The 15370-nt window shown below is 42.9% G+C and overlaps 1 protein-coding gene across 3 annotated transcripts in view; it reads left to right on the top strand.

The window, feature by feature from the left end:
- The window catches only part of LOC129851914 (LIM domain-binding protein 3-like), a 62298-nt gene that overhangs the window by 43979 nt on the left and 2949 nt on the right, over positions 1-15370 (top strand). The window contains exons 4-7 of one of the 3 annotated variants that reach the window (XM_055918233.1): positions 9876-9948; positions 12325-12347; positions 13523-13723; positions 14939-14968. In XM_055918233.1, the coding sequence (XP_055774208.1) occupies positions 9876-9948; positions 12325-12347; positions 13523-13723; positions 14939-14968 (327 nt within the window). Of the gene's footprint in view, positions 1-9875; positions 9949-10616; positions 10877-12324; positions 12348-13522; positions 13724-14938; positions 14969-15370 lie in introns of all 3 variants that reach the window. The other 2 variants (XM_055918234.1, XM_055918232.1) reach the window with 2 other exon arrangements.

Genomic DNA, 15370 nt, shown 5'->3' on the forward strand with positions numbered 1-15370 from the left:
CTGGTTGTTCCTCATCACAGACCAGCAAATATAATTTTTTAAATATAATTTTTCATCAATATAAGAATCACTACAAAACGTATTGTATGACCTCTTTTATATACTATAATTGGCCCAGCTTTTGGAACTTTTGGTTTTCCTAGATATGGCTACTACAGTTGAAGTCGGAAGTTTACATACACCTTAGCCAAATACATTTAAACTCAGTTTTTCACAATTCCTGACATTTAATACGAGTAAAAATTCCCTGTCTTAGTTAAGTTAGGATCACCACTTTATTTTATGAATGTGAAATGTCAGAATAATAGTAGAGAGAATGATTTATTTCAGCTTTTATTTCTTTCATCACATTCCCAGTGGGTGAGAAGTTTACATACACTCAATTAGTATTTGGTAGCGTTGCCTTTAAATTGTTTAACTTGGGTCAAACGTTTCGGGTAGCCTTCCACAAGCTTCCCACAATAAGTTGGGTGAATTTTGGCCCATTCCTCCTGACAGAGCTGGTGGAACTGAGTCAGGTTTGTAGGCCTCCTTGCTCGCACATGCTTTTTCAGTTCTGCCCACACATTTTCTATAGGATTGAGGTCAGGGCTTTGTGATGGCCACTCCAATACCTTGACTTTGTTTTCCTTAAGCCATTTTGCCACAACTTTGAAAGTATGCTTGGGGTCATTGTCCATTTGGAAGACCCATTTGCGACCAAGCTTTAACATCCTGACTGATGTCTTGAGATGTTACTTCAATATATCCACTTTTTTTTCTCTTCATGATGCCATCTATTTTGTGAAGTGCACCAGTCCCTCCTGCAGCAAAGCACCCCCACAACATGATGCTGCCACCCCCGTGCTTCACGGTTGGGATGGTGTTCTTCGGCTTGCAAGCCTCCCCCTTTTTCCTCCAAATATAATGATGGTCATTATGGCCAAACAGTTCTATTTTTGTTTCATCAGACCAGAGGACATTTCTCCAAAAAGTACGATCTTTGTATCCTTGTGCAGTTGCAAACTGTAGTCTGGCTTTTTTATGGCGGTTTTGGAGCAGTGGCTTCTTCCTTGCTGAACGGCCTTTCAGGTTATGTCAATATAGGACTCAATTTACTGTGGATATAGATACTTTTGTACCTGTTTCTTCCAACATCTTCACAAGGTCCTTTGCTGTTGTTCTGGGATTGATTTGCACTTTTTGCACCAAAGTGCGTTCATCTCTAGGAGACAGAACGCGTCTCCTTCCTAATCGGTATGATGGCTGCGTGGTCCCATGGTGTTAACCTCCAATTTACTCAAATTATGTCAATTAGCCTATCAAAACGTCTAAAGCCATGACAGGTTCTGGAATTTTCCACGCTGTTTAAAGGCACAGTCAACTTAGTGTATGTAAACTTCTGATCCACTGGAATTGTGATACAGTGACTTATAAATGAAATAATCTGTCTGTAAACAATTGTTGGAAAAATTACTTGTGTCATGCACAAAGTAGATTTCCTAACCGACATGCCAAAACTATAGTTTGTTAACAAGACATTTGTGGAGTGGTTGAAAAACAAGTTTTAATGACTCCAACCTAAGTGTATGTAAACTTCTGACTTCAACTGTATATTGTGGTCACAACGTCGAATCGATTTGGACACTGCTTTAAAGCAAATTTCTGCAGCATTAGTAAAGATGAGATCAGTACATGTTGATTTCAATCCTGTGCTGTCTGTAACTACCCTGGTAGCTTGACTGATAACCTGAACCAGGATGCAGGCACTGGTTACAGATTGAAGCTTTTTCTTGAGTGAGCAGCTTCATGAAAGCCAGTCAGTATATTGAAATTACCCAGAAAACATACCTCTCTGTTGATATCACATACTTTATCAAGCATTTCAAACACATTATCCAGATACTGACTGTTAGTACTTGGTGGTCTAGAGCAGCTTCCCACAAGAATGGGCTTTAGGTGAGGCAGATGAACCTGTAACCATATTATTTCAACAGTATTTAACATGCAGTCCTCTCTCAGCTTTACAGGAATGTGGTTCTGAATATAGACTGCAACACTGCCCCAATTGGCATTTTTGTATTTTCTGTAGATGTTATAACCATGTATTGCTACCACTGTATTATCTAAGTGAGAGATGGTCAGAATATGAATGTCATCTGTGTTGTGAATGAGCCTAGTCAGCCACCGTACTAGTCACCTTGACATCTGTTACTAGCAAGTTGTTTCTTAAGATATATATGTTAATGTGGGCTATTTTTAGCACTTTCCTGGATGCTTGATTGTTTTTATTGCTTTACTGAGAAGCTTATCAGTAGTAGACATGCTCATGTTATTAATATTTGAGCTGATAGTGAATGGTAAGCAGCACACAGTGGACTTCCTACTAGGGCCTCAGTGCTAACAGCATAACTCTGGTTCATAGGCACATGATTACTGCATACAATAGCTGTAGGATCAACAGAGGCATTCAGGGTAGTTAGGGAGACATAAATTAAGTTACTTACATTGTCTCTGCCAAAGCCCCTGGGATAATGTACATTTAATGCAGTGACACAATGGTAGGGATTAACTGAGCTGGTCTTAGGTCATTGATAAGTCATTGTCTCAATGCAGCCTTGAAATGTGTGGCCAGAGTCCAGGAACCAAGATGATTTGGATGGACTCCGTCATTCCTGTAGAGCATCTTCTGTTTCCAGAATGTGTCGAAGTTCTCTATAAAAGTGATTCAAACAGAGCTACAGTAATATTTTAGCCAGGTGTGTAATGCCAGTAGCCTGCTGAATGTTTCACACTCGTGGCCAGTGGTGGGAAAAGTAAAGATACGTTAATAGAAAATTACTCAAGTGAGTCACCTTGTAAAATACTACTTGAGTAAAAGTCTAAAAGTATTTGTTTTTAAATATACTTAAGTATCAAAAGTAAATGTAATTGATTAAATGTACTAAAGTATAAATAATTTCAAATTCCTTATATTAAGCAAACCAGACGGCACCATTTTCTTGTTTTTTTTTAATTTATGGATGGCCAGGGGCACAGTCCAACACTCAGGCATCCTTTACAAGTGAAGCATTTGTGTTTAGTGAGTCTGCCAGATCAGCTATTAGGGATGACCAGGGATGTTCTCTTGATTAGTGTGTGAATTGGACCATTTTCCTTTCCTGCTAAGCATTCAAAATGTAACGAGTACTTTTGGGTGTCAGGGAAAATGTATGGAGTAAAAAGTACATTATTTTCTTTAGGAATGTAGTGAAGTAAAAGTTGTCAAAAAAAAAAAGAAGTAAAGTACAGATACCCCAAAAAACTACTTAAGTAGTACTACCCCAAAAAACTACTTAAGTAGTACTACGGCCCAACAATGGTACCAGACCTGAAACAATTGCCCGCTTTTTGGAATCTTTGAGTGCTAGAATCAGTTCTTTAAAATCTGTTTTCAGAAGTTCCGAGCTTGCCCTCCTGATGTCGTTTGACCCCAGATGGACTACGACAGTGTCAGCTCCAGGCATCTGTCGTAGAACGGTCGGAAGCAGCCTTGTAATGTCCTGTACTCGTTCCCCAGGATAGCGCAGGGTTTTTATCCCGGGAACCAAGATGTTTCTTACAGTAGAACTGCTGATTACGACAGCTGGTGCAATGGCTGAGGAGGTCTGGCCGTTCTTTCCCCTCGTGGTTTCACAAACCCCTCGAAGACCGAAGGGCGGTGGGAACCGGAGGACCCGAGCCAGCTGTAGTATCCATCATGGATGAAGAATGGGCCAGCGTCTCAGACAGCCACCAGAGAGGGAGACAGAACAGAGTATGAAGGCGCAGGTACCTCCGGATCCGATCTCGAATCGGAAGCCCCCAGTGAAGAAGGTGACAGAACCTCTGGATCCAGAGCGTCGAAACTGTTTCTGGTCTGTGTCCGGTCCAGGCTGTGTCCGGTCCATCTACACGGAGGCCCCCGTTGCCAGAGGACGCTGTTTTCGACTTCCATGGCGAGTGACATGTCTCCATGGCTGGTTGGTAGGGTCGAGAACAGGAACATCCCCCAAGTCATCCAGGAGCATCCTAATAGCTCCATTCTCCAGGGAAGGGGGATCTCTGCAGAGTGCCGGCCAGTTGGCTGTGGAAAGCCGACACTTCCACCAGGCCAGAGCGGCTTCCAGCTACTAGGGTAGAAGAGAAAGAAAAAGTAGGATTCCCCAGTAGCTTGTGCAGATTCGCTACTTGATTACTGAGAGTAGCCACTTCACCCCTGTAGTCCTCTGCAAGCAAACAGTTGCTACATTGAAAGTCTGGACGGTCCACATTGTCCTGGATTAAAACAAAATAAACAAAGCTCCTGCAGCGTTGAAAATGTTTAATAACAACCACCTCTTAATAATGATCGGACCCTTTAAAAAAAAAAAAAAAAAATGGCCTAAAATGACATTCCTAAATCTAACTGCCTGTAGCTCAGGCATTGAAGCAGGGATATGCATATTCTTGATACTATTTGAAAGGAAACACTTTGAAGTTTGTGGAAATGTGAAATTAATGTCAGAGAATATAACACATTCGATCTGGTAAAAGAAAATACAAAGATAAAAGAAAAAAATATGTATTCTTTTTGTACCATCTTTGAAATGCAAGAGAAAGGCCATAATGTAAAATTCCAGCCCAGGTGCAATTTAGATTTTGGCCACTCGGTGGCAGCAGTATATGTGCAAAGTTTTAGACAGATCCAATGAACCATTGCATTTCTATTCAAAATTTTCTATCAAGACTGCCCAAATGTGCCTAATTTGTTTTAACAACTTTTCATGTTCAAAACTGTGCACTCTCCTCTAACAATAGCATGGTATTATTTCACTGTAATAGCTACTGTAAATTGGCCAGTGCAGTTAGCTTAAATTCTTGTTAATCTTTCTGCCAATATCAGATATGTCTATGTACTGGGAAATTTTCTTGTTACTTACAACCTCATGTTAATCGCATTAGCCTACGTTAGCTCAACCGTCCCACAGGCGACCCAACGATTCTGAAGAAGTTTTTTTTATGTCAAAGTGTAATTATGTTTTTAGAAATGTTGACAAATGAAATAAAAATGAAATGTTGAAATGTCTTGAGTCAATAAGTATTCAACCCCTTTGTTATGGCAAGCCGATATAAGTTCAGGAGTACAAAATGGCTTAACAAGTCACACGGACTCTGTGCAATAATAGTGTTTAACATGATATTTGAATGACTACCTCCTCTCTGTATCCCACACATACAATTATCTGTAAGGTACCTCAGTAGAGCAGTGAATTTCAGACACAGATTCAACCACAAAGACCAGGGAGGTTTTCCAATGCCTCACAAAGAACGACACCTATTGTTACAGTTTTGAAGGGCATAGTTACAGTTTTGACTTAAATCGGCTTTAAAGTCTATGCCAAGACTTGAAAATGGCTGACTAGCAATGATTAACAACCACCTTGACAGAGCTTTATTTTTTCTTTTTTTTAAGAAACCCGGAACAGACTCAAAGCTGTAATCGCTGCCAATGGTGATTCTAACATGTATTGACTCAGGGGTGTGAATAGTTACGTGAATGAGATATTTATGTGCTGTTGAAGTCGGAAGTTTACATACACTATGCAATTGTGTGAGAAAACAGAGTGATGGCCTCCGTTTAAAAAGAGGAGGATCCCATCAACTTTCTATAGGGTAGGCCTACTATATTTATTTCTCAACTTTCCTAATATTAAGTACTTTGCTTCTCTTTACAACAGGAGTATAGCCTATTTGGTTGGCATGAAAATGAACCACGGGAAAAGCGTCCTTCATTCGCTATTTAAGTGCATAGATAACATTTTCTTTTTTTCCACTGCCCCTGTTTAGAGACAGGTGCATGATTATGGTCCATTCTAAATCAAAACAAATTTCACACATATTATTTAGTATGTGTAAAGACAAGATTACATCAAGATTAGTCTGATGGGTGACAATATTAACCTATCACATGTGAATTATATATTATCACTTGTGGATGATGCCCATTGTAAGGCAAGAAACAAACTTTTTGTTGGTGAATTGTTCTAATCATAGTCGCACACCTCATGTAGCCTAGCCCATATGGTTTGATAAGGTTTGTATCACAACTAAAGTGGCCAAATAACTTCTTAAAATGAAGCACATGAATCTGCGTTACAAGTGGTGTAGAGCCTAACTGGCGTACATATGCAGCACGTGAGTTTCAAGTTTGGGGAAGATCATTTTCACCATTAAAAATGCACCTTTTATAATAAGAGCATTATATGCATAATCACATTTGCGGTCACTTTTGATAATGGTGTTTTCCCACTAATGGACGCTTATAGCCTACTGCCATGTGCAGATTGCTGCACGTATAATGTGAAGAAATAGCCTACTAGTTTATTAACATTTTAAGCTAAACGTTCTGATCTGTTGTCAGCCTCATTGCGTAATTATTTTTTGATGCTAGTGGTTAAATTAATTTGGGATCGATCTCATCCCACAGCTGTCCCAGACTATGTATGGAATATATATTTCTAGCACAGAATAGAATGTCACCTTTTGTACTATGGGGGATAGTATATTGACATAGGCTAGTGCTTTTGCTGTTCGTTAGGCTTACTCATCTTGTTGGCTGACAAAAAAGTAAATGTGCACAGTTCTTCCAATATCTTCAATATGCTCCTCGGAATTTGATAAGAGCGCGCACAGTTGCGTCCCCGATGTGTCTGTCTTCACTTGTAGCCTGTGAGAAAGACCCGGTCACGTGATGGAGAGCCATGTGAGTGTGAGATGATTCAGAGCACACAGCACTCAGGGAGAAGAGAATTATAATTATTATATTCAACCCAAGGACACAATGGACACTGGCCGCAAAAGGCATGGATTTTTTTAGGGGGCATTATGGCCACACAAAGGGGATGCTGCCGGGAAATTTGAGGCATTATCAAGTGCTTGTCAAATGGAAATAAGAGACTGATTGTCACGATCGTTGTTAGGTGAAAGAGAGGACCAAGGCGCAGCGTGATAATGATACATCTTCTCTTTATAATGAAGACGAAACAAACACTTTTACAAACTAACAAAACAACAAACAACCGTGAAGCTATATAAACAAATAGTACTGACACTAAACACTACACATAGACAATTACCCACAACCTACCTAATGCCTATGGCTGCCTAAATATGGCTCTCAATCAGAGACAACTAATGACAGCTGTCTCTAATTGAGAACCAATCCAGGCAACCATAGACATACATAAACACCTACACTGAACACAACCCCATGAAATCTACAAAAAAAAACTATACAATACAAACACCCTATATGAGACAAAAACACACAAACATCCCCCATGTCACACCCTGATCTAAAATAATAAAGAAAACAAAGATAACTAAGGCCAGGGCGTGACACTGATGAAGTGTGTACAGCCTGCGCAAAAAACAAAGCAGAGTTCATGCCTTTTTAATGCGACTTTTTTCAAATCATCATTAGATGGTCATGCAGCCTTACAATGTTACGTTACTGGCTTATTCTAAAATTCCTCAACAATCTACACACAATACCCCATATTGAAAAAGCAAAAATGTTTAATACATTTTTGCAAATGTATTAAAAATAACAAACAGAAATACCTTATTTACATAAGTATTCAGACCCTTTGTTGTGAGATTTGAAATTGAGCTATATAAAATATATATACATTTTAGAATATGGCTGTAATGTAACAATGTGGAAAAAGTAAAGTTGTCTGAATACATTCCGAAGGCACTGTATAGCCCAACGTTTTTAGAACAACTAAAGTTACATTAATAACTCTAAAATGAGCATATAGGAAGGAGTACCTATTTCTTTGTTAACCGCTCAACATATAATAGCCGCATGTGCGCACTCCCTCAAATCCTTTGGAGAAATTATCCTTTCTATTTTGTTCATCTTTGTTCAATTGAATTCTTCATACTATAACATAATGCCACGGAATTCTAAGCGAATCTTGTCTGCTAAATGAACTAGTGTAACCCACAGCCATATGGCATAGCCAGATGAAGACCTAACATAAGGACAACTAACTCAGAGTATGCTATTCTGTTCTTCTGAAATAGACTCCATTTTCTTCATATCATGTTTCTTTAGACCTGTCTAAAATAAAGAATGGATTTATTGTGAAGGTGTGGGCTATTATATTACATGGATTTCTTCGACTTTTTAAAATATAGATGTTCCAAAGGTCTGCGTCGGTGGCTTGTAGGCTACGTGTGGAAGCCAGGAGATGCTAAATGTGTTTATGTTAATTACCGGTCAATCACTGTGAGACCGGCAGTTATTTGCTTGACAATCACCGGCTGACAAAATGTCGTGACCGCCACAGCCCTACTCAATGCATCGCCATGGAGGACTACTACTATAATGGAGTGGATGGCCCAGAATTAAGAAATAACTATTTCAACTCCGGTAGGCTAAGTAACCTTTTACAGAGGGCCATTACAGAATTTGCCATGTGGAAACATTGCTACTGCAACATGTTATCAGCACCTTTACACATGTGAGGAGGAATGTACTATTTTACCCCCATGTGTGAACTTGCAATTTCACATGTGAAAGTGACATTTAGACGTGTCCACTGGGCACAGACGTCAATTCAACGTCTATTCCACATTGGTTCATCATCATTTCATTGAAATGACATGGGGGAAAAAACGTTGATTTCTGCCAGTGTGTACACAGTGGGTGGACTTTTCTTACGTGAAACTGCAAATGTGAGTTACACATGTTAATGTTTCCAAATGTGAACGTGCAATTCCACACGGGAAAATCTCACTTTTCTTACATTTAAAAATAATATTATTGTTGAATTATGATGTAAGGGAGGAATAGCCTATGGTTTTTTGGCAAACTCCAAAGGCCTCTGATAATATTAGTCCCGTGCATTTTGACATCCCTGTGTTTTCCGATACACTACAGAGTTTGACAGGTGTTGCTTGCAGCTTGAGAAACAATAACTGATTTGATAATTTGATGATGAAAACAAAGCATATATTTCATATGAATAGCCTACAATCACTTTTCCCAGTGAATCCTTTTTGTTTAGGTCTAGATGCTTTGTGCTAATGAATTTTAAGTTGAACATTGCCAAAGTTTGTTTAAATGTGCAATAAAAAAAGTTTGTTGCCTGGCCTGACTGTTGATGTAGGAATTAGATAGCAAAGCAAAGGCATTTTCATTAGGAGGGATGTCTACGGTAGATCGCTAAAATAATGATCACGATCACACTTCCTCAGTATTATATTACGTGGACACCTATACACGGGGCAACCAAGCGTGTGTTATCAGTGTAGCCTTTAATCCTCTAAAAATGATGTTGAAATATCTTCAAACCTAGAATAGAACCCTCCAGGCTTCCATTATAAGACTCAGTTGAATGAAAAAAAAAGAATTTAAGAATTACAGGGAGCCGTTTGGAATAAGGAATCCTGTGCGAATTGCCCTCTGGGTTAACACATCCTGGGGTAATAATTACATAACCAATATCTCTAGTAATAAGAAAATGGCCGTGTGCGTTCCACCAGGCTAAATGCTAAAGCATTTCTGTGACATCGACAAGAACACGTCAAGGACAGAACTACATCAACTTAAATGGAAAGAATAAATGCAATAAAAGCAAGTTTGATGTCTAACGACAATAGAATGCCAATAAAATGAAAGGCGAAGTTTATACTTCAGGCGTCGGCGGGACTTTTAAATATATTACCGCAATTATGACAACCTTGGTTGAAATGAAAGCTGTTTCAGTGCAGAACACCTTTCTGACGGCCGCTTGTTATGTGTTATTCATGTGGTAGAATTCCAAGTCACGCTGCAATAATTGTAATATTCCTAATGTGTCTGATTTTCATTGTTCTTGCTGCAGGTCAAAGCGCCCAGCTTTGCAAAGTGCCACCCCAAGAATCGACTCTCCCATGCAACAGATCCCTCACCAGAAGGTAAGCATGATAGCACCTTCAGAGACGTCACACACTCGGCCAGAAACACTCTGTTCGGTCTCACTCTCCCAAGATATTCAGCACAACGAATGCTCATTTTTCATACTTCCCTAGTTGTAGAATTTCAGTAGCCTGCACTTATAAAGAAAGGATACACACACTAACAAGCGCAAACACACACACACACACACACACACACACACACACACACACACACACACACACACTTTTCAGTCACACTCATATGGGATCGAGTGGTTTGAGGACTCTCAGTGAAACCGGTACCTCCTCTCAGGCCAGAGGCATCAGGGGAGAGAGTTCCAGAAAGCTCCATGCAAAGCTCCTCCATTAGGGGTTTAAGGAGCAACAGAGGCAGCACATCCAGCTCTGGGGTCTGTGAGAACAGCCCTGGACCTTGCTGGTCTGATCTTCTCAGAATTGTACACTCTTTGTGGGGAGCCAGGTGCAGGGTGCCTATGTGAAGTCTCTCACTGCCCTCTACTGGTGATATTGGTGATAACGCAGCACCCACCCCTGCCTTCCAAGTATAACTTCATACAACTCTATTTTTGAATTTGATAGAGTGCCTTTGGCTTTGTTCTCTCTGACCACCCCTCTATCTGTCTCCCCCCCTTATCCACCTCACCCACATCTCTCCCCTCCTGAAGGGTCAAACAACCCAAATCAATGGCGGCCTCTCGGCCTGCAATACCTCCTCCGTGTCACTAGAGGCGTCTGGCGAGACAAACTCCTACTCGGGGTCGCCCACCAAGAGGCAAACGCCAAGCCCCGGGGGCAAGACGACCCCCACAAAGAAGGCGCAGTATAACACCCCTATTGGGCTGTACTCGGCTGAGAACCTGCGAGAGATGGCTCAGCTCCAGGAGAGCCACAGAGGAAAGGGCTCTGCAGCAGGCCTCTCGGTGGGGTATGTAACCAAGTGGAAAATGCCAGGGAGCCTGGAAGTAGCGGCAGCAGCCAGGGGTGGCTAGGCCTGTTTAACCCCATAGTGGAGAAGAGGGGGTTGGGTACGAGCTCCGGGTAGAAGATCAGCTAACCCTCTCCAAAACCTTCACCATTTGGAGACCCCCCCCCCCCCCCCCAAAACTAACCATAGATCAGTGTCTATGTCTAACTTCAGTCCTACTCCAAAGGGTTCCAGCCTACTTCAGCCAGTCCCTGCTGCTCTGCCCTCGTGGGACAGAAGGATGGAAAGAGTCTCAGAACATTCAGATTTAGCTGTGTATTCTCATCCGGAGCTGGCCTCCAGACAGCTTGGTGAACCCCAGTTGGTCCTAGTGATTCAGGTTGGGAATGTGCAGGAGAGGCAGCACGGTCCTCGTAAAGCCCCCTAGCTCAGCCTGTGGCCCTCCTCCAGGTAATACAAAGAGCCCACGGGAGATTAGGTGTCCCCTCTGCCGAAATACACGCCGCGACGTCCCAGACGAGCCTTACAGTACGTGTGTATCTGAAGAGATCAACCAAACCATTGCTTTAAACGTGGCCAGGGTGGCTGAAGTGACTGCACAGTGAGATTGGGGGTCGTTTTTTTAGTACGTGTCTGATGTGTCAATGAAATGCTAACAGCGCCATTTTGATATGAGAAAGTCCGAGGTGAATCGCTAAGTGCAGTGCTATGTGAACACGGTGCACTAGCGTTCCTCTAGTGCTAATCGTAACGAGACTTCCAGCAATAATTGCGGAGTGCGATAAGATTACTCTGTCACCGTGCCGATGGTTCAGGGCAAGCACCTGTTCTTGTCATCTCTTTAACAGGCCTTGTAATGGCTGGGTTCAGGTTTCTCTCTCCTCTGCTGTGCTAAACATACACTACCGAAATATATCTGTCTGTCTCATCTGGCCCTCTCGCTTCAGCGCTCTCTCTCTCTCCCTTTCTCTCTTTCTTTCTCGCTTTCTGTCCTCGTCTTCAACGCACGCAGTACGACAAATATCGCTCTCTCGCCTGTTGCACTCTCTCTCTCCCACTATCTCTTTATCACTTCGTACCACTGCTCTGACATAAGCAGAGTCTGTTATATGTTTTTATATATTATATATGTGTGTGTGTGTGTTATATTTAAGGAGCCTGCAATGCCATGGCTTTATATAATGACGGACACGCCTCAGTAATCATAGTCGAGGATGAACGTCAACAAAGGTGAAAACATCTTTGTCACTGATGGCTTTCACTGTTGCATTGTGTGATTCCCAGTGAACTCAGTCAGTCTTCTGTCTACCACTCCATTCTCTCATCTCTGACACACGTTGCGGCTTGCCTTTCACGCCACATGAGCCGCCTTGTGGAGGTGGACTGTCGAGTGTAATTGTGTTGTTGACCACTGTCTCTTTCTCTCTTCTCCACTGCCGCTGCCTCAGGTTATTTTCAACACGCCTGCCAAGTTAGTACTTCCTGGATGTGGTGTAGTAGCGTGTGTCCAGACGATTGTGTGGTTTAGCTGTGTGGTGTGGTGTCACGTTGTTGTTCTTGTGTCAGCCTCTCTGGTGTGAAGTGGATGCGCGTTGTCTTGGCTTGTTGTGCAGTGATTCTGCCTTTTGAGATGGATGAGCACTTCTAGTGTCGGTATTCATAATGACCTTTTTCGGTTTGCAATGTCAACGGGGTGGTCGAAGTCCGCCAGAGAACGTCTGATAAATCTTAACCTCGGTCTCATGGGGGGGGGGGCGTTGCCTGCTAACCCTCACAGACAAGATCCCCGTTCATTAATAGTGTTTTTGGATTTTTTTAAAATCGAGAATAAAGGTCATTTTCTGACTTAATGCTAAATTCTCCCATAAGCCATCAACCATGTACATATGACATTTAGGTGGAGAGTGTGGAAGTGTGAAGCTTCCTATTGACAGATGGCGAATACGATGTAAAGTAAAATGAACACCAAAATAAACTAATCATTTGGAGGTCATTTTTGAAACTCTGCACGATGCAATGGTTCAATAAATTAGCCTTTACATTTTTGCAACTCGACAGTGCATGCATATATTAACATCTCCATTTGCTCTTTTATCTTGATCAGTTTACTTGTGGGCCAGTTGTATAACACCATCTGAGCCTGCAGTGATGCTCCCACATACCTGGGAGGGTTGACCTGCGTATCTTGAGGGGAAACCTGAGTGTGTGTGTGCAGATATGTGAGCTGTGCTGTGCCTGCTCTACTGAGAGATTTACTGTACAGAGCATGTTTGCTGTGTGACATACAGCGCCTCTATGGCAACCGATCTGCCTTTCTCTCCAAAGCCCCACACTGTTGTAGTAGCCGGGTAGCAGATCTCTTGTGCGTTAGCCACCTCTTTTGTAGTGCCACCCATTGTTGTGCCATGCATGACCATGTTCCACATGGCAGTACACACGACAGAGGAGTTGGCTGAAGCACAAACTGATCTGCTAGCAGGCTATTACGCTGTTGAACTTTCCATCTCACGCAACTTCTCCTTCCACTGCCACCTTCCTCCGTCCCTTTCCCCTCTTCTCTCCTGTCTCTTCCCTTCTTCTCCTCTTCACCCTCCCCGTCACAACCCTGCCGCCTTCCTCCGGACCCTCCACCGCTCTCCACAACAGCAACGACTACATCCCCAACTTCAACCCCAATGCGCTGAAGGACACTGCCCTGTCCACCCACAAGCCCATCGAGGTGAAGGGTCCTGGGGGCAAGGCCACCATCATCCATGCCCAGTACAACACCCCCATTAGCATGTACTCCCAGGACGCCATCATGGACGCCATCGCCGGACAGTCCCAGTCCAAGGGCCACGAGGGCGGGTAAGAGCCTCCTTCCTCTGCACTCCCTCCCTCCCTTTCCTTGTCTCCTCCCCCCCACCCACTCTTTGTAGCTTTCCTACCCAGCCTGCATGACTTTAAAACACTCTTAGAAAAAAAAGGTGCCATCTCGAACTTTAAAGGGTTCTTCGGCTGTCCCCCATAGGAAGAGCCATTTGAATAACCCTTATTGGTTCCAGGTAAAACCCTTTTTTTCTAAGAGGGTATTACCCCTCCTTTCCTCTCCTCTGCTGGCTGTGCTGAACTAGTCTGGCACTGCAGCGTAGTGTAGCCGCGCCTTGCCGGAGAAACTAAAACCACAGACTGACTTCATCAGGATGTCTTATCAGGGTCTAATGATCTAGGATGTTGACCCTCCTTTTAAAATGGTTGTACAGTACTGGATGTCCTAAGTGCCTTCTGTATGTGTCGAGAAGGAGCATACATGCAACGCAGGTTGTTTGTGACAGGTAGCAGTGACGTCTGTGTGTTCAAAGGGTGGTGTTGGTTGTGTGTTGGTTGGTTGTGTGTTGGTGCAATGCTCAGGTTTTGACTGTTAGTTTTGTGGTTGTATTACTGCTCTATTGCCTGGTGCCGGAAGGGGTTTGGTTTTGTGCGCCAAGGCACAGATGTTGTACATTTTATAAAGGCGTATTCCTTGTGACAAAGGCAGGTCACCTGTTGCTGTGTTCAAGTGTATTTGTTAGGTTCTTTCCATTCGATCTCTGAACGTCTTCATGCCGTGTTCACCTTCAAAAGCATAAAACCACTGGGTTAGTCACCAAGCCGTCCCTGAGCATTTACATATCCTCACTCATGAATACCTTTCAAGTACTTGGAGATCTCAGTACACACATCGTATTCAGCTGGTTATCGTTGCAAAAATGGATCATTTCATGAAAGGGACCGTCAACTCTTGATTTTGTATCAGTGTATGTAAATACGTAGACACGCATGCTTCCTGTAAACAGGCAAATTGTTTTGTTCATATGTGGAGAGAAGTGGCATTTTTCTGAGTGACTTTGAGGAAAACTAAGGGTCTCACTCTGACATCCCCTATGGAATTCATGTCTAATCCTCCCTCTCTCACTTCCTTGGTTCCTCCACAACCAACCCCATCACTCCCACCCACCATGACATGCTGCTTCCCCCCCACCCCTCTCCATCCATCCACGGCCCCACCTCGCCCGCTCGCCCTGCCCCATCCCTGCTGTACAGAGAGGAAGTCCCAGCCGGCTCCCCCTTTGCGTAAGTAGACCGCTCTGTGACAACCTACGGAGCACAGCCTGTGTGCTGTCTCTTCATATCCCTCCGCCGCCTCCTCCATGTCCCTTTCCCTCACTACTCTTTGCTTGTCCACCTCGCTCGTCCCAAACCTTCTCTCTGCTAACCCAATACGTCCTCACACTGAATGGAGGGTCTGATTTTGTTACCCATGGCAATCTTCGACACACACCACCAATTGGCGTGGTTTGTGGGTTGATGGAAGGACGTCTAGAATTGCCGGATATTGCCTCTGCACCCTTAATCCAATGATGACATCATAGTTTGACGGGAGTCGATTGCAGAGCAGCTGTTTGTAGAGAACATCACTATATGGTGTGTGTGGCTCCTTATCGATGAGTATCTGATTACTAACAAACAATTTTC

Source organism: Salvelinus fontinalis, chromosome 1 (assembly GCF_029448725.1).
Source record: "Salvelinus fontinalis isolate EN_2023a chromosome 1, ASM2944872v1, whole genome shotgun sequence".
NCBI classification, from domain to species: domain Eukaryota; kingdom Metazoa; phylum Chordata; class Actinopteri; order Salmoniformes; family Salmonidae; genus Salvelinus; species Salvelinus fontinalis.